The following is a 22,204-nucleotide window of genomic DNA, read 5'->3' on the forward strand; positions in this document are numbered from 1 at the left end:
CTCCTATAGTCCCTATTCCATCAGAAGGATACTCCAGACCCCTCAACATCTTCATGGCCTCCTCTGGACCCTCTCCAGTAGCTCCTTGTCTCGCCCACAGAGCAGAGCCCAGAACTGGACACGGGCTCCAGCTGTGCCTTGCCAGGGCTGAGCAGGAGCATCTCCCCTGTCCTGTCCTGCCCTGTCCACTCTGCTCTGCCCGGCCCTGCTCTGCCCGTTCTGCCCTGTCTACTCTGTCCTACCCTGTCCACTCTGCCCGTTCTGCCCTGTCCACTCTGCTCTATCCTGCCGTGCTCTGCCTTGTCCTGTCTGCTCTGCCCGTTCTGCCCTGTCCACTATGCCCAGCTGTGCCCAGCTGTGCCCTGCCCTGTCCAGCTGTCCTGCCCTGTCCAGCTGTCCTGCCCTGTCCAGCTATCCTGCCCTGTCCGCTCTGCCCAGCCCTGCCCGCTGCGGGCCCGGGCCCGGCTGCACTTTCCCGGCTCGGCCAACAGGTCGCACCGTTCCCCCTGGGCTGGGGCCGGCCCCGGGGCCGGGCGGCGGCGGGGCCGGAGCCGGGCTGGGCACGGCCGAGCCGAGCCGAGGCGATCCGGGGCGCGGAGCAGCTCCGGCCGCGGCCGCCCCTCGCCGAGCCGGCCGTCTCCACTCCCTCTCACGTCGGGGAGGCGGAGGGAGGGAGGGAGCGAGGGAGGGGAAGGGGAGGCGCGGCCGCCGCCGTCCTCCATTTTGTGGCGGGGGCAGAACCGCCGAGCGCGGCGCTGCCCGGCGGAGGGACGGGGCGGGGAGCGCGGAAGAGAGGAGGGAGGGGGGCCGAGATCCGCGGAGGCAATTAGCGCTAATTAACGGAGGGGGCGCCGCGGCGGCGGGCGGGGACGGGCCGGGGTCTGGGGCCCGCGGGAGGAGCGGCGGCAGCGGCCGGAGCGGCACCGGCGGAGCGGCAGCGGGGGGAGCGGTGCAGCCGCCGCCGCGGCCCCCGAGGGGCGGCTGTGTACCCCCCCCCGCCGGCTGCCGCCCCCGCCGCGGGCCGCCATGGCCGTGGGCGGCTGAAGGAGCCCCAGCGCCCTCCCCCGGACGAGGTAAGGCCGGCGGGGGTCCCGCGGGGGCTGCGCTTCCCCCGGGAACTTGGCGGGGAGGGCGGCGGCGGTCCCCGCAGGAACGCCCGGGGCGGGGGGAGGGGAGCCGAGCCGAGCCGAGCCGAGCCGAGCCGCCCCCGGAGGAGCCCGGGCCGGGCCGGCGGCGGGAGCGGCGGCGGGGCCGCCCCGGCGGGGCGCGGGGAGCCCCGGGCCGGGCCCCGCTGTCGGTGTCCCGCGGGAGCGGGGGGCGCGGGCGGGGAGCGCGGCCGAGCCCCGCGCCGGGCTGGTTCTGCACGAGTGGGTGTGCCGGCAGACGGCTCAACAGGTCCCGACACATTTCTCTGAAAACTGTACTTTGCAAAGGCGATTTTATTGCAAGCCGGCGGTTTTAAGTATTCGCAGCGTTTTCCGCCCTTGGGCAGACTCTCTCGCAGCTGATTTTTGACACGTTTCCTACGCTGGATGATTCGCTGCCTTGTGGGTTTTTTGTTGTTTTTTTTTTTTTTTTTGGGGCGTTGGGGGAATTGTCAAATGAAATAAGTACCTTTTCCCTCCCCTTCATGTTAGAAAGGAGGAAGGCAGCGCTGGAGGTAGATAGTTGTGTTTTTTCCGGTCGCTGTTGGGTGTCCACCTTAAGCAGCGCGGCGGTTCGGGGCTGCCCCGCTCCCGGTGCGGGCCGTGGGCCGGGCTGCGGCTCCCTGGAGGCGGCCCTGGGGCTCCGTTCCCCCGGGCAGCGCGGACGGGAGCCCCGAATGCCCTCGGAGGGGCTGCCCGAGGCTCCTGGCGGCTGAGCCGCTCCCGCCCGGGACGGGCTGGCCCGGGCCACCTTAAGGTTTTTTACACGTGGGGCCTTTGAGTCGCTCGCAGCCTTAACTCTGCACACAGAAATAGCGGCGGGGCCGCCAGCGCCGGGCTGTGCCCGTGTCCCGGTGCCCGTGTCCCCGTGTCCCCGTGTCCCGGTGCGGAGCGCACGGGCCGGCAGTGGGGCTCTGCCCCCCGGGCTGCGGCACTGCCCGGGGAAAGGCCGGACGCCGTGTCGGAAGTTTGCCGAAGAATTTTACGGTGTTTTCTCCAAATATTTATGCTCCCCGCCGAAAAAGAAAAAGGCATGTAGCGAATACAAACATCTGAAACTTACGAGGTTTGTTTTCGGCGTCGGGTGTTGTTTGCAGAGTAGCCGTGGACGGGTAGAGTGCTGGGAGCTAGTAGAAATCCCGCTTTGTTTGTAGCTAGATTTTTATTTATAAACTTGAGATGTGTCTAAAGAGTTCCGCGGGGTTCGCTGCGAGGTGGGTGGGTTGGATTTTAAGGCTGATCTCGTGCAAAGGTGGCGAACGCTGGCTTGTGTTTTGTGGCAGGGAGGTCGAGTCCTGGGGAATGCCAAACCACGGGAGCTCCGGACCTGCTCTGCAAGGGGAGAGCTGCCTGGGAAAGGTGCCAAATGTCCTTTTCCCCTGCTCAAGGTGTAGCTAAATAGCAGGGAAATTTACCTGGCAGAATTTGTAAACCGGGTCCTTTAGCAATTCTTGCAGTTCCTTAGTGCGGGCATGGGTGACAGAGCTGGAGAGTGCGTGCAGAGATGTCATGTGCTGTAGCTTGGGTTGTGTGCTGGCAGACTTTACCCCTTCATCCACGTTTAGCAAAGCTTTGAAATACACACAGTTCCTCCTCGCTAGGCAGAGAACAAAAACCAAAACCCCCTGAAAACAAGCGCAGTGCGTTTGGGAGACGTGGCACGTGTCAGCCCAGAGCGTGGCGTGCCGTGCCTTCGCTCTCAGAGCAGCTGAGCCGGCTTCGCCAGGCGAAGCATTTAGACTTTTTATTTTAAAGCTGTTATCAATGTGCCCTTGCCGTGCTGACTTTGACTGCTTCTCATCTTTTTGCAGTTAATGGTAAAGTAATGGATTCCAAAGAATTGCTTAACCCGTCGGATCAAGACGAAACCAGGAAAAATGCACTCATCAGTACCAAAGGAGGGATCGTGATGGACTTCCATCCACCCTTCAGGGGTGGAGCTACTGTCCAGGCCCCTGTGTCTACATCCCCTCTCCCTGCATCTTGTCAGGCAGATTCCAGTCAGCAACCTGCTTTGGCTGACTTTCCAAAAGGATTAGGAAACAATGTGCCTCAGCCAGACCTTTCCAAGGCAGTGTCGCTCTCGATGGGACTGTACATGGGTGAAACAGACGCAAAAGTGATGGGAAACGACCTTGGATTTTCGCACCAGGGCCAAATCGGCATCTCTTCTGGAGAAACGGACTTCAGGCTCCTGGAGGAAAGCATTGCGAGCTTGAACAAGTCCTCGAGCCTGGCCGAGGACGCCAAGGGAACCGCGTCTTCTGAGGTGCCGCTCGAGCCGGATTTCCCGGGCATGGCCGGGCGCAGCGTCCCCGCCGAGTCGGGGGCCGCAGTCCAGAGCCAGGTGGGCTCGAATGGCGGCAACTTGAAGTTGTTCTCCGAAGACCAAAGCACCCTGGATATCCTCCAGGATTTGGAACTGCCGCCGGTGTCGCCGGGCAAGGAGCCCAACGGGAGCCCGTGGCGGCTGGACCCGTTGCTGGACGAGGGTGGCTTGCTCTCCCCCATATCCGCGGACGACGCCTTTCTCCTGGAAGGAAGTCTCGGCGAAGACTGCAAGCCTCCCCTTTTATCTGACACTAAACCTAAAATTAATGACCGCGGTGACCTTTTACCCAGTTCCAAAATGCCAATGCCTCAAGTGAAAACAGAGAAGGAAGACTTCATTGAACTGTGTACTCCCGGCATCAAGCAGGAAAACATGGGCCCGCTCTACTGCCAGGCCAACTTCTCCGGGTCGAACCTGCTGGGTACGAAAGTCTCGGCCATCTCCATCCACGGAGTCAGCACCTCTGGGGGACAGATGTACCACTATGATTTAAATACCGCGTCTCTCTCTCAGCAGCAGGATCAGAAACCAATTTTTAATATCATTCCATCTCTTCCTGCCGGGTCAGAAAATTGGAATAGGTGCCAGGGATCGGGGGACGAGGCACTGGCTCCGCTGGGAACGCTCAACCTCTCTGGCAGACCTGCTTTCTCTAATGGCTATTCAAGGTAATTAGTTTTTGTTGCTCTTGATTAAAACGCTGCGAGTGTGTTTAGCACAACTCCATGCGTGCTGGTTTGTTGCTCGGGCTTTTTTTTTTTCCCTTTTCTTTCCCGTTTTCCATTTGGTCTGTGTGGCTGATTAGACATCACTGGGGAATGTTTATCCCACAGTACAACAGCAGCTTTAAGCAACTACTCAATTACTGGTATTAAAGGGAAGAAAAGTGGAGGGGAGCTGGCATGCTGTAAAAAGTAAATAAATAAATAAAAATAAAACTTCCAGGGTACAGCCTGGAGGGAAAATGGAGCATGCGGTGGCAGGATCCATACACAGGCAGTATGGAAGGAAGTATTTAAGTGTATAGAAAAGCTCCTTCGTTCCCAGGGGTTAGAGGATCAATCACTGTGGGCTTTTTTTCCCTTCCTAGCATTACTTAAATGTTATGCACAAAAATAACTTGGTTGCTGGGTAAATTTCTAGCATTACATTTAAGCTGAACTGGAGTTTTTGCTGTGCTCGGTATCGCATTTACCTTACATGGACAAGAGGATTCCGAGTGGGAAATACTCAGCAGCTTGTTCAATAACTGCCTTTGAAGAGATAAGGGTATCTGCAGTCGGACTTCAACACACCTGGAATTTAACTCCTGAGGAGAAGGGCCGGAGGGCTGCCGGGAGGGGGGTGTGGGGAGCTGGTTCCTACCTGTGGCCAGTGGTGGTTGTGTTTCCTGGAGTAATGCAGGGGTGCGGCTGCTGCAGGAGGAGCAGCGGCCGGGGCAGCTCAGGGGCAGCCGGGCTGTGCTGCGGGAACACGGGAACAGTTCCCATTCCAGGGGAACACCCCGTTGTGTCTCCCCCAGCCGCTCCGTGTTCAACAACTCCTTGCACGAGCAGCGTGTGGCCTCCACGGAGGGAGGGGGATTTTGTGAAATCGGTTAGAAAACGGCCCTGCAAGTGCCTCTACAGAATCCCGGTGTTTGTAGGCTTTTGGTGAAGGATCTGCTTGAGCATTCTGGGTTTTATTGCTCTGCTGACACTTGGATCCCCAGGGTGTTCCCGCCGGTCCCGGGGCTCTCCCTGCGCGATACTTGCTCCATTTTCCCATGGCTGGAATGAAGTGTGTGAGGATTTCTTCTTTGTTTCTTTGTTTCAGGAAGACAACTTTTAGCTTGCTTTCATTCTCAATTTCCTTCACAGATTTTGATTCCTGTTGTAAATGTTTTTGGGTTTTGTTTTTTTGTTTTTTCTTTGTAGTGTTTAAAGCAATTTGTAATGTAAGAGGTCCAGAAAAGAAAATCTAAATCTGTGGCCAGATTCCACCTTGATACGTGAATATTGAGCATGTCTTACCATTTATTTCGACAGAGTAGAAATGCTTCGTGCTAATCTTTTGCATAATTAGTTTAATTCCATGTTGTGTTCAGTTTGTTTCGTGGGGATTTTTTGGGGAGTTTATTTCCTCCGCGCTCACTGTATCTTTAATGATAATCATATACTCTGCGTCAAAGCAAGAAGTGCTTCTGCATCGGGGAGGAGGATTTCAGGGACAGCTGAAATAAGCAGATTCCCCCGAGATAATGGAAATGTCACTGTGGAGGATGGTCCCGAGGAGGTGCAGCCCGGGCTGTGTGTGCGGGCAGAGCCCCGCGCTCTCGGGGTGGGTAACGCGGGGATGTCCGCCCGGCTCCGGGGAGTTCAGACACCGCCTTTGTGTGTCCTGTGTGTGGTCCCGGAGGGATGGGGAGCTCCTCTGTGCCAGAGCTGCTCCTGGAGGGAGCGGGAGAGCAGGGGGAGATGTCCTGGTGCTGTCTGGAGCAGTTTGGGACAGCACAGGGAACATCCCGGAGCATCCCGGCCCCAGCTGCCTGCTCCAGTGCCCGGGGTTATCCACCCTGGGCCTGCAGCACTGACGGTCTTGCTTCCTGCAAGGTCATCTTATGTTTTATTGCTTCCTTTTTGCCGTAAGATAATGGATTTATTTTTTTTTCTTTATGGAATGTGTAAAGAATTTCGAGGTGGCTCCTAGTTGGGCTTTGCATACAAACGCGTTATTCGCAGCTTTGTGGAAGCTGTTCTTACTTCCCAAGGATTTTTATATACTTCAGCTACAAAGTCCAGTTCTAAAAACAGCATTGTTTGGGTTTGCTTTATTATTTCTATTCCATAACATTCAGGCATTTCCATCTTCCTTTTTCAGTGTTTGAGGTATTAATGAGCCCTGGGTTTGAAGCAGGAATTTTCTTCTTGAGCCTTGCCAGAAATATTTGGTCTAAACTGGGTTAGTTTAAGGTGATGTATTGTGGATTTGTTTGTTTTTCTTGTAGAAGACTTAACAAAATTGGCATTTGTTTTAGAAACAAAGGAAGGACTCTCTTGCCAGGTTCCCGTGGTTGTTGTTTTTTTTTTTTAGGTAGTGAATGTGAGAGGTGGAGGCTGGGATTTTGAGAAGCTTCAGGTTCCAGGAGGAAACACATCTTGGTGTTTGTAGAATTATTTGCCTACTAATAACTTACTAATTGTAGACTGAACATAGGGGGAGAAAAGCTGCAGTTCAGCCCTGGTGTTCAGGTTGTATTTAAACAACCTGTTTAATGGGAAACCTGGAATGTCCCTTTCTATCCACTCAGGCTGGAATTGATGTCATGCCATTTCTGAGTGGTTTTGCTCCTCCAGGTAGCCCAGCGTGCTGGGCTTTAATGAGACGAGTGATAATCAGGCCCGAGAAAACCAATCAATTGCAGTGAGCTGCGGGAGGGATCCAGAAGTTAACAGGCAGAACGCAAACTTCGGGAGTTTGATTAGTGGGAATGGATTGGCAATAATCAATAAGCTGCTGGTGGTGGAAGAGGCAGCTGGTGCTTGTGCTGAGCTGCTGAAACGCTGAGCTGCAGCTCCTCAAAGCCCAGATCCTGAGCAGCAGGGATCCTTTGTCTGGGATGGCTCCGGGATCTCCCCTCTGAGTGCAGTGAATGAAGAAGGCGGACAGAATAAAGCGAGGAAAAAGTAAACTAGCAGGCATTTTACCTTAGATTGTCCTTAATGGCAGTGAGACAGCAGCTGGAAGAGGAGCAAATCGCGCTGCAGTGCCTCGAGGAGTTGGAGGGTTTGCTGGCTGTCTCCAGTGGGATGTTCCTGTGATTTATTACACAAACCCAGGGAAAACCGCTCCATTTCAAGGAAATGGCTTTAGCAACGCACACTCGTGGGGCTCTCGCATGGTATACACATTAAATCCTTTGCTCAACTCCTGTTGCTCCGACTTCCTGGAGATGTGGCTTGTCGTGGGGGGAGCGAAGGGTGCCGAGAACCAGCCCAGCAGTGCAGGGTTTGCTCCTCCAGCCAGAATTCACAGAAACTGGGCCCCACTGGCGCTGGTCGGGCTTCTCTTATTACAATTGAAATCATTCCTAGTACTTAAGCTTGTGGGGGATAAGGATCATTAAGGAAGTTTAAGAAAGGGCAAGAGCTGAGAGAAGCCATTAAAGAGGAGGAGAAGTCTGGAAGGAGGAAAAGTTTCGCTGGGTCGGTCGCAGTCCAAAGCCTTGCTGCCAAAAGTTCCCCTCCTGCCCTTAACTCTTTCCCTGGGGTTCTTCTTGTGCTCAGGTGCTGTGTGAGAAGGAAGGGGGAGGAAAAAAAAGGGCTTGTTTGCCAGCGGTGGTAAAGGTCAGTTGTCCGTTTGTCTTCCCGCTTTGTTTCCCTCGGCTGCCGGCCAAGGCCGGTGGCTTGGCAGGGCTGGAGGCAGTGCTGTAAGTGCTGCCTGACTCAGCAGTGTCTAATGTATGGGCCATCCGCAATCGGGGCTTTTTTAATCGTCCTGTTTTGATATAAAACCCAGGCGTGGTCTTTGGAGTGCTCGGGGATCCAGTAGCCTGTGTTGTGATTTGTCGGCTTCGTGCAGTACCGTGCCTGGGGCTCTGACTCTGGGAGTACACGGCAAAGAAATCTGGTTGTTTTGGCAGAAAGGGATGAATCGGGAATGTCCTGCAGAATGTGCTCTAAGGCGCTGTGGAAAGGTAGCTGGATAAATGAGAGGTCATGCAAGATGGAATCCACTCTTCCCGGTTTTGGCTGGTCCTTCCATCAAGCTCATAGCCAAGGAGGTTGTTGGAAGTCCAGTCCAAATGGTTAACGTCTGCAAATTTATTTCTCCCTGCAATGATCTCTATTTCAAACTCCATTCTGGCTTCTAAAACAGCTTTATTTTGGTTGTCCATACCATTTTTAAAAAATTTATCTCCATGGTTAAGCCCCTTGTACTCTTCTGCTGCCAGTGAAGGAAGAGCTGTGGAATGAGTCCTTAAGGAATAAGTCCTACTCACGAATCTTCTCAGAAACGTGAAACACAGGTATTATCCAACTCCTACATTGTATATTTACCATGCTAAAGATTACTTCTACAGTGAGAGCAATTTGTCTTGGTGGAAGCAAATTTCCCTTCTCCCCTTGATTTTTGCCGCTCATTCTGGAAATGAACAAGTGGTGCATATTCTGCGGGTGTATGTAACTGCAAACTGGAATTTTTTCTGCGCTTTAAAAGGTTCCCAAGTCCTCCTGGGTCCGGTTTTATAGCCACTGCTGAGTGTGGTGGTAACTTTGCTCCTCCCAGAGCCGTTGCTTTGGGGTTCCATTCATTTTTGGGGTAGTTGAAGCTTGCCCGAGCTGCTGTCCCACCCCAGGGTGCTGCTGTAGTGTCACGTATGCATCCTGTGAATGGCCCCCATGGCATCAGTCTGGAGGAGAACAACATCCCAATCAAATCCTGTCTGCAGTCCACGTCACGAGCAGTGGGAAAAGCTTTGTAGAGCCGTAGTTACAATTACCTGGAGTTTGTGCTGTTGAAATAACTGTGCGGGCTGCCTCTGGTGTAGAGAAATGAGCGTGGAAGTGCCATTGTGGAGTGATCAGCTTGGAACTCAGGAGCACGGAACAAGTGTGTGTGCAGCAGGGTGGTTTCTGGGAAGGACACTTGCTTGTGCTGAGTGCTGTGTTCCGGCCCCAGGAGTTTGGGTTGAGCTCCCTTTGGTTTCCCAGCCTTTGTCTCCCAGAGTCTCAACTGTACACAGATTTTAATCTTATTTACTGAAGAATTAATGTGTGGCACCGTTGCATGTACAGGTTATTGTTCTCCTCCCGGGGATTTTCTGGCTGATTCGCTGCAGTGTGAGATCCATTGATAACCGTTTGTAACAGGCACTGGAGTGTGAGGTCCATTGATGCCCTTTTATAGCACAGCCTTTGCTTAAATAGCCGAGGCCCTCGCAGAGCAGACCAGGAGTTAATCCTGTTCTCAGAGCTGGGTTCTGGAAATACTGGTCGGATGCTGTCTGTGGATGGCCTCATCCCCCTGGGACAGGAGTGAACCAGTACAGCTGGAATAGATGACACACGCAGAAAAAAAGAATAATTTCATCTCATTGTCTTGGCTCTGACTCCAGAGCAGCTCTTTTGGGCTATCTGTGGGAAAAAAAGCAAACAGAGAAGCCACAGTTTCTCTGGCCATATGTGAGGGTGTGCCCATTGTGGGGTGTCAGCAGAGGACCTGCAGGGACTGAGCTCCATCCCTGGGTTGGAGCACTTGGTACCAGACATGAGGGGCAGCTGGAGGACTCTGGCCATGCAGCTCTTGCTGCCTGCGGGCAGGAGAACCAGCAGGTGTGGGGTGTCCCCATGGATAACCAGTAGCTGTGTCCCCAGAAGTGCAGGGCTGGGCTGGGAGGACAATTCAGCACAATTGCTGTGTCTCTCCTGGGGGTTTTCTTCCTTACCTCACCTTCCCTCCAAAGAAGATGTTGTGCCTGTGCCTCCCACGTCCTGGCCTGACTCAGCACCCACCAAGCTCTGCCGTGCTGTTTCCTGCTGGGATTCCATCCCTGGATGAAGCAGTGTCTCCCTGGGCTCAGGCCATGCCTGTGTTGTGTGAAATAGAGCTACAAAACACCCTGACAAAGGGTTTTCCTCCCCGTCCCGTGGCCTGTCCTGCCAGTTGTGTCACCTCTGTGTCCCAGAGGTGTCTGGCCGGGGCAGGAGGAGCAGCTGCAGCTCCTCTGGCTGGGGGAGCCAAGCCTGGAGCTGGGCTTTGGGCTGCAGGGGATGGAGATGAGGTCAGGTTTTCTCACCGCTCGTGTGTGCGAGGCCAGTCCAGGCTCCGGGACACGCTGTTACTTACCCAGGATATCATGTAGAGTTCTCTAATCCTGCTGCCTTAAATCAATAATCACCACAATTGTGTGGGTTTCTGGAGGAAATTGTGCTCTTCAGAAGTCTTCTTGACATGGCGTGTGGAGAATGTTTCTGTACCAGCCCACTGCCTTTTTAATCCAACCATTGAACCTCCAGATTCCAGCTCTACCTGTGGAGCTCCCAGCCCTTGCTAAATCCTGCTAGAAAATTACAATCCTGCTGCATTCTGGAGATTAATGTCCCACAGGCTGCTGATCCTTTGCTGTGGGAATGCAGTATCACACGCAACTTCCTCCTTTTGATCAAATATCTCGGGGTTTGTGAGATTGCAAAGGCAAAAGTACTGTTGGGGAAGGAATTCTAAAGTAATGATCATGTCTTTCCTGAATTCAGTTCGCTGCTACTGTAGTTTAGTAAAGAAAACGAGTTTCAGATTGGATTTTACAGTAATACATTCTTCATACTATTTGTAATATGTTTGTACAGTTACTGTGTGTCAGAAAACAGCTGGAGATCATCAAATTCCTGCACCACGGTCACACAAGATTTAATATGAAACTTGTGAGCAGCAGGGCGCCATTTACTCTTGTGTTGCTTTATTCAGATACTTCTCATTTCTCCTTGCTTTTATTTGTGTAGCTGAGCTTAAAGTTAGCAAGTATTGCTCAGGATGGGACTTTCCATAAAGAAATGAGGGCACAAGTGCGTAGTTTATCTCAAAATACTGCCTGGGAAACTCAGAAATGTGCTGTAGAGTCAAGGAGGAGCAAACCATGAGGTATCAGTGGAGTCTGTATTCAAGAAGCAAATAATGGAAGTGATTTCACAGCTCCCTGGCTTGGTTTGCATTTTCCCCAGAGACCTGGGAGAGGTCCTGTCATTGTCCTTCCCCAGAATATCCCTTGTGGTGAACGTCTGGGTGCAGCAGGGGCTTCAGGCTTCTCTTACTGGAACCTTTGCAGGCAGGGGTGATCTGGGGGTCTTTGGTGTGTGTTCCTGTCCCTGGATGCTGGAATGCCTGATCCAGTCCCTGGATGTTGGAATGCCTGATCCAGTCACTGGATGTTGGAATGCCTGATCCTGTCCCTGGATGTTGGAATGCCTGATCCTGTCCCTGGATGCTGGAATGCCTGATCCTGTCCCTGGATGTTGGAATGCCTGATCCAGTCCCTGGATGCTGGAATGCCTGTTCCTGCAGGCAGTTCTCAAGGAGAAGAGGGGCTGCAGGGTGGGTGACCTCCTTGTCACAAGTGCCTTGGCTGCTCTCACTGGTGGGAGGGAGGTGAGAACAGCATATCTGGGGTTAGAGATTCTAGGGAATTTTTAGAAAATGAGGTTTTGGTCTCGGATGAGAATCCCCTAGCCATACACAGCTCCTTTGCAGCTGTGTGAATTGGGTGTGACAGGGGAGGGCTTCCGTGGATCTCCTCCTTCCCAGCTGGGCATTGGGACGGGCAGGGCTGCCTGTGGTGTGCGTGCACCTGGCCTTGCTTTGGGCTCCAAAGCCTGTGTGGTGTCTCCTTGCCTTCCCCTGCCCTCGCAGCCTGCTTGGAGAGCACCACTCTGAGCCTTGGGGGTTCTCAGGGGTTTTTATTGCCGAGCTCCAGCAGATCCACTCTGCCCTGAGCCGGGAGCCTGGAATCCGTGACGGAAAAGAGCAGCTGATGGGGTTTATTTTTTGCTGTCACGGCTCAGAGAACCTGCTCCAAGGTGTGGTGGTGTGTGGGGATGTAGTGACGGGGTCTGGGAGGGCTTGGTGTGACCAGGGAGCTGTGCCAGAGCCGTGCTGCCAGAGCACCACGGTGCCACTGGGTGCTGTGGGGCATGGCTGGGGGAGCAGGAGCTTCTGGGGGTGCTGGGTGGGCACTGGGGGCTGCAGGAACCTCTGGGGGTGCTGGGTGGGCACTGGGGGCTGCAGGAACCTCTGGGGGTGCTGGGTGGGCACTGGGGGCTGCAAGAGCCTCTGGGGGTGCTGGGTGGGCACTGGGGCTGCAGGAGCCTCTGGGGGTGCTGGGTGGGCACTGGGGCTGCAGGAACCTCTGGGGGTGCTGGGTGGGCACTGGGGGCTGCAGGAGCCTCTGGGGGTGCTGGGTGGGCACTGGGGCTGCAGGAGCCTCTGGGGGTGCTGGGTGGGCACTGGGGGCTGCAGCTGCTGGTCTCGGGGGGACTGAGCTGCTGCTGAGCTGTGTTTGTCACTCATCCCGACACCTGGGACAGGAGGGTGGTGTCCCCAATGTGGCTGTGCAGGAGGGGGATGTCCCCAGGGATGTGCTGCCAGGAAAGGGCTGGGTCATCTCCCCCATCACTCAAAAACGAGGGAGGGTGAGAATACAGCTGTAATGTATTAAATTCTGCGTGTTGTTCATGATTTTGGTAGGTCTTCGGTTGGTTGGATGCTGTAAATTGAGGGTGATGTATTTTAAACCAAACCACCCATCCACAGGCACGCTGTCCATTGCCGTGCACTCGTATTCCTTTTTCCTCTTGCTTATTTTTTTTCTCCCCTTAGAGTTTCTGTTACCTTTGTGAAGCAATAACTTCCTAAAGGCATCAGCAAAGGTTTTGAATAAATCCGTGCTGAAAACGTGCACGTTCTGCGTGCACATGTGCGGATTCGTTGTGCAAGAGTGCAGCCCAGGCTTGTTAACTTCAAAAACAAAAACCAAAACTAAATAAAGAGAAGAACTGGCAGACTTGACAGCTTCATGTGGATTTCAGTTTGCATGTGGATTTCAGTTTCCTGCTACTCGGCTGTTGTTTTCTCTCTTGTATTTTTTTCTGTGGGTTACTTTTGCTGCCAGGGCCTTTGATGGTTTCTTTTGCCGGTCGAATTTCTGTTAATCTCGTGTTCCGTATGAATTGCTCCCAAATCAATTGTGCTGTCCCCATATGAGGGGAGGTATAATTAGACTTTTTTTTTTTTTTTCCAATAAAGGACTCTGCATCTTGGTCCTCTTAAAACACGGACTAGATCAGAATATAAGCCAATATGAGAGAAACAGTTGTATCTGACTTTTAAAGCAGCTTTAAAAATTAGAATTCTTAAACTTCATGTGCAGAATAGTTTTGGGATGCTGAAGGTGGATGGAATTTAACTTCACTTCATGCCTTAATTTTAATAAGGTAACAGGTGTTTATTACAAGTTTATTGAAATAATAGCGTACCGGGGGATGTACTGCCTGTTGGTAAGGGTTGGCTGTGACCCCAGTGATGGCATGGGAGTGGCCTTTGGATGTTATTAAAAATAAATTTATTAATGCATTTTATTAAAAATAAGACCTGGATTTATTAAAACCTCATTTCCAAGCAGAGCCATTTTGGCTGGAAAAGCCCTCCTGGACCGTTGATTCCAAGCTGTGCCCAATCCCCACCTTGTCACCAGCCCAGAGCACCGAGCATCACGTCCAAGTTGTTCTCAGTACCTTGCTGGGATTTCCAGACGTGAATTAAAATTATTTGTAGAGGATGGTCTTAGATCTTTGTGCCTTTTGATTAGTAAATGATGTAATCCTGTTTGGGGGGAAAAGGAAGACTTGTAATGCTTTGGGGGTTATTTACTTAGACCAGACAATCCTGATAAGCTTCGGGTTTAGAAGCAAACTGGAGGTTAAATTTCTGCTGGGACTTGAAGCAGCACAAAGTGCAGCCACGATCCTGGATCACGGATAGGCTCTCCCAGCTGGAACAGCGCTGCTGCTTTAATCCATATTTCAGCAAAGGCTTTTCCTCTGACCTACTTTGGCCCAGCCCAGCCCAGGCTTTGGAGAGGTCCCTTGGCTGCCCTGACTGTGGGGGAAGTTCTCTGGTGTCGGGTCCGAGTCCTGCCGTGCTCTGAGTTCTCTTGGTTTCATTTTCTTGTTGCTTTATGAATTCTGCCCTTCCTGGGCACGTGTTTCTGCTAAGCCCCACACATCTGCCATTTTCTGAGCTGAAGAGGAAGCTTCCCTGACACCTTCTTTTTTGACCAAACCCATCTAACGAGTTCTGTGCTGACTTGGTTTCCGTAGCTGGAGAAGACAAGTCTGTTCTCATGCACTGCCAGGTGATTTGCAAGTTCTGTGCATGATTTGATTAAAAAAAAAAAAATCCGGTGCTGAAACTCCCTCATGTAAAATGTAAGTGTTGTAAGAACCTGAGTGCTTGGAATTCTGTATGATGAGGAGCAGAGCATTCCTTTTTCAGCTCCTATTGAAGGGAGCAGTTAATATCAGGATGCCTGCACGACAACATCCTGAGTCATGGAGATACTTGACAGCTACTTTCCAACCAGAGCAACTGGTTTGACAAATGAGCTTGGACTTATTTTATCACTTTAAAGATAAATCTTTAGAGGCTCTTTTAACACGTTAAAGGTTGGGACATCTGATATTTTATTAAATAACAATCTGGAGGTTTCGAAGTCCACTTATTTTTGTGCCTGGGCTTGTTCCGTGTGGCGGATCAAAGCCCGGCTGAGCGGTTTCAGCATACCAGTGGGGAGGAGGAAGTGACTGGGTTTCTATTCCTGGCTGACCCCAGCCTCGGAACCGAGGAAGAGCTTTAAAGGAAATGCAGCATTCAGCTCTCTGAATCTTTCCAAGTATTCATCGGTGCTACCAGCACCGGCTTCCTGCATGCGGCGTTTCAAGGCGTGGACATCTTGAGACTGTCCTAATTTCAGAACGAGACGGGGGGTGACAAGGGGAGCCCTGAACTTCACGGAAATAGCAAAACTCGCAAATCCAGATTTTACCAAAAACATCCAGAGCAGCCTATTTTGACCTGGCGGGCAGCTCTGCAGGCCCAGCCAGGGTGGGAGGAGGTGGGGAGGGGTGGCCGGAGCCCAGTGGGGCTGCTGGCACATGCTCTGGGCCCCTCCACTCCATGGGATCACTGCAGGGCCAGCGTGGCTTTGCCCAGCAGACCTGGAGGAGCTGGCAGCCCTCAAAGATGTTGTCCCCAAGGGCCCAGCGCCGTGACAGGGCTCCTGGAGGACCCGGAGCTCCTGGGTTGGGAGCCCAGCTCCCTGGCACAGGGGGAGGCTGTAAACCTGTAAGGTCACTGCGCACGAGGCGGCTCTTGCGAAAGAGCTGTCCTTGCTCCTGGAAGGAAAGCATCCCCTCAGCCAGCGTCCTGGACTCCTCTGAGGCTGTGAGCTGGAAATCCAGTCGACCTGAATTGGTTGGAACGGCTTTTTCTCCATCCTTTAAGACTTTGGCGCGCGTCCTTGCCAGAGGCCATTTCAAAAGACGGAGCCCAGCAATCCCCCCAGGCTGTGGTGGAACTGGAAGAGCGGTTCTTGTGTGGGCTGGAGAGCTGGGCAGACAAGGGGCAGGATCTGGGGGTGCCTGCTGAGGCTGGGGTCACCCCTGGTCCCGATGGGTCAGCGCTGGGCTGGGGAGGGAGCGTGCACAGAGGTTTCTGGGTTAGCTGGTCCTCAGCTATTTCGGGTGCTGAGCACCAGGCTGGAAAGCTCTGCCAGCCCAGAGCTGAGCAGAGAGGGAGCTCCAGCTGGGAAATGTGAGGCTGTGAGCCTCAGGAATATTATCCATGCACTGCTTGCGCAGGATGGAGCTCAGGGCTGGCAGCTGGGACTCGGGAAGGGGTTCTGGGTTGTCACTGATCATGCTGGGCCGCCCTGAGCTCAGCGCGCAGGTGGGTGTTGGTCTCCAGGAAGGATGGAGGAGGAGCTGTGGCTGTGCTGGCTGAGCCCTGCTGTGCTCCCATCCCAGCCCCTTCCCTGCTGCCTGCTCCTGAGCGGGCTCGAGGGGTTCCTGACTGGCTACCAGGGAATTTCTGTGCGTGGGTTTGGCTCCAGTGCTTGAGAAACTGTCCCCAGATGCCACCAGATAAACAGCCAGAATGGAGCGGGGACAGTGGCAGATCCAGGGTGCTTGTGCTGATGTCCTCCTGCACAGCACTTCCTCCTTTCCTCGTTTTTGATACTGGGATACTGATGTGTGTGTATTCCCCCGCCCCATACTTCGTTTTGTCTTTAAAATTTCCAGTAAATCAAGGTGATCATAGGAAACAGGCTCTTCCAGATGCTGCCTGGGGAAGTTCCTGAGGGCTTGAAAGCCATCCTTCACTTCTTTCATGCTGAAGTCATTGTTCCAGAGACATCTAGGAAATTAAAATCTGTTATAAAGATGAGTTACTCTGTCACACGTATTACCATCAGTAGTTTCCCTGGCTGTGTTGTCCCCGCACATCGGGATTGCTGTACCAGCACTCAGGAATCTTCTTTTCCCTCCTGTGCTGTTGCCACTGATGAGCCACCACAAGCAGCTAGACCCCACTTTGGCAAAAATCAATTTTTTTCTCTAGTTTAACTGCAAGGAGATTGTAGTAAATAGAATAAATACCAATTTGATAGAATTAATACAATTTTGTGACTTAAATGTAATCTTTCGAAGTACTGCCTGCAAATACAGCAAGAAGGAACTTTAATTGCTCAGGAAAAACGAGAACTTGACCATGTTCTAGCCATTCCAGTAGTTTATTTTTCTTTATTTTCCAACTGCCAAGGATGGAACTCGGTGCTCTCCTCTCTCTAATCCTCCTTTCCCAGGGAAGGCGATTACGTTTGTCGTTGCTGTGTTAACAATGTGCCTGTGGTGCTTCATCCTCCTCGTTTGGCAGGTGCACTCACCGCGAGGGGTTTCCAAGGTGAGGAATTGGGCTGCAGGGAAGGAGCTGGCCCTGGTTTGGGTGCGTTTGGAGGAGGCTGCGGTTGGGGTCTGGAGGGGCACATCCCTCCTGAGCCACTCTCCGTGTGTGCAGTACATTGTGTTACTGCTGTACGTTTCCCAGGGTGATGATGGATCTCTCGGAGTTTTCCCAGAATTGTAGTTTTAGTGAATAAAGCTGTTCTCGGTGCCGGAGCGGGGATGGTGTTGGGAATCCATGGTGTATTCCTGCCTTGAGGGGCTTGCTAATTCTTTCCAGTAGAAAGTCATCGTGCGCATACTGCAGAGCATTAATTGCTTGGCCTTAGCCTCGCACAACGTGTGAGAATTAACAGTAATACAAACAGGCTGAGGAGGAGACGCTGCGCTGGGAGATGCTGTGTTAAAATGACAATTGTTGGCTTCTCCAGCCCGTGTTTTGAAGACCTTTTTGTGCCGGTGAGACCAGGCTGGGAGCAGCTGATGGCTCCGTCCTCCCCGGCTGCCGCTCTGCTCCAGGGCACGCAGCTTTGCTCTTGTTTCTGGAGCTCAGGCAGGCAGGTCTTGCAGATCCTTTCAAAGGCAGCATTTCCTTGGTTCAAGCCAGTCTGCAGGCACTGGTGTCCTTGCTGTAGGATGCCACAGTTGATGCGCAGCAGTGGAAGAGCAGAGCTGTGTCACCGCACTCTGGAGCAATCTCTCAAGGAAGAGCTGTCCCCTTGTTCTCACTGCCCCGGACTACCTGAGACCTCCTTCTCCCAGCCTGTCTCTTGGCCTCAGCACTTGAATTTCCTTGGACTCTCTGGACCTGTTCAAACCAAACCTGTTGGTTTGTTGCTGTTATTTTCCCTTCACGGAAGAACTGCAGGATGTTATTACTTTCCTCTTTTTGCAGCTGTCTGAATTGTCACCTGCCTTTATTAATGCCTTTGCAGCATCATGCTCACCAAGCTGCTGCAGTTTGGATAGGGGCTGTATCTTTTACCATCCTTCATCTCAAAAATTGGAGTCAAATATTTGATTATAATTTTTAGCACTTCAGCACTGACACATTCACCTTTTATTTTGGATCCCTGGGTTGCTCAAGTCTCTACTTTCTTTTTTTTATTATTATTGCTGGCACAGTGAAGACAGGATCATAGAATGCCTTGGGTTGGAAAGGAGCTTAAAGCCCATCCAGTGCCACCCCCTGCCATGGGCAGGGACACCTCCCCCTGTCCCAGGCTGCTCCAAACCCCATCCAGCCTGGCCTTGGACACTGCCAGGGATCCAGGGGCAGCCACAGATTCTCTAGACACCCTGTGCCAGGTCCTCACCCAAAATCTCCTCTAACCCTTCCCTCTGTCAGTCTAAAGCCTTTCCCCAACCCATGTAAAAAAGAAAAGCACCTTTTGTCTCCTTCTAAGTAACGTTTTGCCAGTCCAGATTTCAGTTTTGAGGCCAGTCAGTCTGGCTTGTGCAATTGCCTTTGATAAATAAGCAGTGTCTGGGTTTGCATTTGACGGGACAGGCATGTTGGAATTCACTGGGTGAAGCCTTTTGGCCAGTGGAAACTTCTTCATCCCGGCGATGCCTTTTTCTGTTAAAACACCAGCTGTGATTGTATCACCGTATGCAAGTAACATTTTAAATTTTCTGTCATGAAACTTGTATTTACTTAGGTTAGAAGGCACATGCAGAAGGCCTGTATTTGATGTTTAATATTTTTAGAGAAGTAGCGTGTCTCAGGGTAGACATGCAGATGTAAGACAAACACTTTGAGTCACAGGTTTGAAGGCTGTTGGTCAGTCCCAGCCTGGGAGACGAGATTAGAGTGTCTGGCTGTGAGAGATGGTCGAGGAGCCAGTCTTTTTCTTAACAAACCACGGGTTTTGTAACTGTCCACGTAAAGAGCTGAGCCGCTGTCCCCTGGCAGCTCCTTATCAGCCGTGCTGCAGCCTGTGCCGCTGGAATCACGGAGCAGGATTAGCTGGGGCTGGCAGCATCACGTGCAGCTGCAGATGCAGCCCAGCAGCACCTGCAGGAGGGCTCAGACACCTTCCCCCTGTCCCTGCGGGCTGGCCAGCTCCAGGCTCGGTGTGTGGATGGAACACCAGCCCTGGTGTTGGCTCAGCCAGCCCGGGGTGCAGCTGGCAGAGCCCTGCTGCCCACGGAGCTCCCGTGGGGGTTTGGCAGCAGCTGCTCCCGCAGTGCTCGGGGTCGGCAAGGGGCTCAGGCCCAAAGCTTCCTGCTTTACGTGGCTGCAGAGGAAGAGAAGCTGCTTGGAAAAGCCTCTGCTCCCTGTTTGTGAGGGTCAGAGGCAGTGCCCAAAGCCATGCCCTGGCACATGGCCGGTGGAGCTGGCACCTGGACACCGGGACTGTGACCCCAAATGCCGTGAGTGGTGAGGGTGCAGTGACAATGTTCTGTGTACACTACAGGCCCTGGCTTTTGACACATTTACCAGCCCCTATCAGCCGGGTTTTTCACTTGGATCACAAGATTAAACTTAGCCTTAAATACCTGAGAGCTCTTGGAAGGAAGCAGACATCTGTGTTGTGTGTCTGCCTCGGGTTTGCGTGTGCTCGGCCCTTGTGCTTGCTCCGGGAGCACGGAATCCTGAGAGCTGGAGTTTCACATGGGGCCACGTACACAGCAGCATTACTTCTCTATAATAATACAATTCCTGCTTGTGTCTAAATGCTCTTCCCAGTTTGATGCATGTGAATTTTAATTTGATGCTGGATTCGTCATTCACTGTAAATATTCAGAAGTGAGTGCGGTGGCCATCAGCAGTGGGTATTTTTATTGTTGTCTTCTTTGTTCTTCCTTCCTCTCTGACCAGAAGACTTGGTTCTTTTTTGGATTCATGGATGCGCTCCGGAGTTATCAGTGGTTAGACAACAAGTAAACACGTACTGTACACGGGCTGCTGGCCAGCTGGCCCTGGCAGCCGGCAGCTCGGGACTTGCTTTCAGCCCCACAAGAATGCCGGTTTGCTTGGTCATTTCCTTTCCTTTCAAACACAAAAAATAAAACTTTTTTTTTTTTCTCCAATTAAATTGCTTTGCTGGCCTAAATATTGAAACCAGGGAGAGAGCTCCTCAGATATTGGGGCTCAGGCAGTGTGGGAGGAAGCTTTTGGGTTTGCATAGAAGCCCTCAAGAAACAGTCATGCAGATGCTGGGCTGGGCTTGAAATTCATCTTTTTTTTTTCCCCTTTCTTTGTGGGGGAGTTTCACGCTGATTTTCTCACCCTGGTTGAGGCCTGCATTGTCAGTGCCCTGACCACGGGCTGTGTCCCTGAGGCTGAGCGTCCTCTGCTTGGAAAATCCCCTTTCACAAGGGTGTTTTCTGCATGTTTTCAGCTCCAGGGTGGGGAAGGCAACTCAGAACATGACCTGAAGCACCCTGGGACATACCTGGCCACAGTACCCTGGTGTTTTGCACCCCTGTGACTGCTTTTCTTCCAATATTTGAGTGATCACGTTTCTGTCATGTGGAATTTAAAATGTCTGTGCCGTAAGCTGGAGAATAATTAGGCTGAATGCGTGCCTGTAATTGATCTTTTTGCTGGTTATTATACTAAAGATCTGCCAGGAAATCTGTTTCCTTTCCTGCATCCCTTTCCTTCTCCCCTCCAAATGTGCTCAGAAACTCCAAAACAAAATCCTTCTGCTGGGAAAGCCTCAGCACATGAATCAAGGCTCATGGTTGTGGCTCCCTTCTTCGACCAGAGGAGGATTTTTTTCAAAGGCACCAACACACAATGTGTGTATCATTCCCTCCAGCTCATGGGTTCTTCAGCCTGGGATAATGTATGGGCAGGTTTGGCAGGGGCTGCCCAGGGAGGTTTGGAATGCCCATCCCTGGAGGTGCCCAAGGAGGGGCTGGAGCTGGCACTGAGTGCTCCGGGCTGGGGACAAGGTGGGCACTGGGCACAGCTTGGATCAGTGACCTTGGAGGTCTTGCCCAGTTTGAATGATCCTGTGGTTTTGATGGCATCCTTTCACCAGTGTTACATATACCAAGGAATTATCGTTGGATGCTGGAGTAAATCTGCTTTTGCAGGAACTTCACAGAAATTGTTTCTTACGCAGCAGTCTTAGATATCATCTCTCTTCTTGGCTCTGGTTCGAGGTCAAAAAGAAACCAGAGGGTGCCTTGGCAATGGGATTGGAACGGCAGCACAGGTGATCTTGGGGTTAATTTACTTATTCTACAGAGCCCTCTTTCCAATTTATCTTTATCTCTTCCTCTGATCTGTTGTCTCTGTCCACGTAATGCTGTTTTGCAATAGCCGTTGCATTTCTGGCAACTTCTGGGCTGGTTTGGCCTCCTTGGGGTGCCAGAGCAGCCTCGGCACAGGCGCAGTCGCCCCTGCTCGTGGTGCAGTGCTGGGGGGGAAAGTCGCGGTGGGAACACATGGCTGTGTCTCCTGAGCTCCTGGAGAGGCTGCAGAAAGTCTGAGGAGAGATCCAACATTCTGTATCTTGGGAAATCAAAAGAGCGGAGGCTTGCAGGAGAGTGAAGGCTGTTGATGGGAGCCACCTTCTTTTCCAGCTGCCTCCAATAAATGTCAAGCAAAATGCTTATTTTACACACCAGAGGTGTGGGGGAGCTCGCCTTTAAAAAGTGTGTGAAAACATTCTTTTCATATTGTAATTCAGGACTGGGTTTAAAGGCTGGTTTTGAAAGCAATAATACTTAGTGGAAACTGGTTTTGAGTATTTTGAATGGTTTTCATCCTTATTAATTTTCCATTTGAGCACTTTAAAGCCTATCAAGTCCATTTCCCGTCTCCATCATCACACTGAGACTACTTGGTGGTTTCTCTGATCTTCTCAAGGCCTTGCTTTCTGTAAATGACAGTCCCTGTGATATTTATAAAACTGTTTTTTGCTTGGTGGCGTTATTAAAAAACGTCGAGCAGAAAAAGTGAGTCTGGGAGGAATGAAGTTGGTTATTTCTGGCTTTGCAGCACTCTGGGGTGGCTCTCGCTGGGGGAAGGAAGAGGCTGGTGCTGAGCAGGGGAGCAGTAACCATGGGTTTATTCCATGCCCTGGGAGCACATTCCTGCCAGCAGTTAAGGCTGGAATGAGTCCTCTGCCAGGCTGCCATGTGCAGCCCCTGCAGGGCTCCAGGCACAGGAACACGTTACATTCCCACAATACACTGAATATCTGGGAAGTATCTGCCTAGACATGTAGGGCAGTGCAGGTGAACGCAGCCACAGGCACTCCCCTCAGGGCTGGTCC

The 22,204-nt window shown here is 52.3% G+C and overlaps 1 protein-coding gene across 4 annotated transcripts in view; it reads left to right on the forward strand.

Annotated features, from left to right (window-relative positions):
- The first annotated feature begins 762 nt into the window (after positions 1-762).
- Positions 763-22,204, forward strand: part of NR3C1 (nuclear receptor subfamily 3 group C member 1) — a 61,392-nt gene continuing 39,950 nt past the window's right edge. Inside the window, exons 1-3 of one of the 4 annotated variants that reach the window (XM_066197264.1) lie at positions 763-1,073; positions 2,429-2,504; positions 2,957-4,145. In XM_066197264.1, coding sequence (XP_066053361.1) covers positions 2,971-4,145 — 1,175 coding nt within the window. In that variant the 5' untranslated portion in view covers positions 763-1,073; positions 2,429-2,504; positions 2,957-2,970. Of the gene's footprint in view, positions 1,074-1,956; positions 2,212-2,428; positions 2,505-2,956; positions 4,146-22,204 lie in introns of those variants that run through there. The other 3 variants (XM_066197263.1, XM_066197262.1, XM_066197265.1) reach the window with 3 other exon arrangements.

This window comes from Chamaea fasciata, unplaced genomic scaffold, assembly GCF_029207755.1.
Source record: "Chamaea fasciata isolate MVZ Bird 193981 ecotype frontalis unplaced genomic scaffold, bChaFas1.0.hap1 SCAF_15, whole genome shotgun sequence".
Classification (NCBI taxonomy): Eukaryota; Metazoa; Chordata; class Aves; order Passeriformes; family Sylviidae; genus Chamaea; species Chamaea fasciata.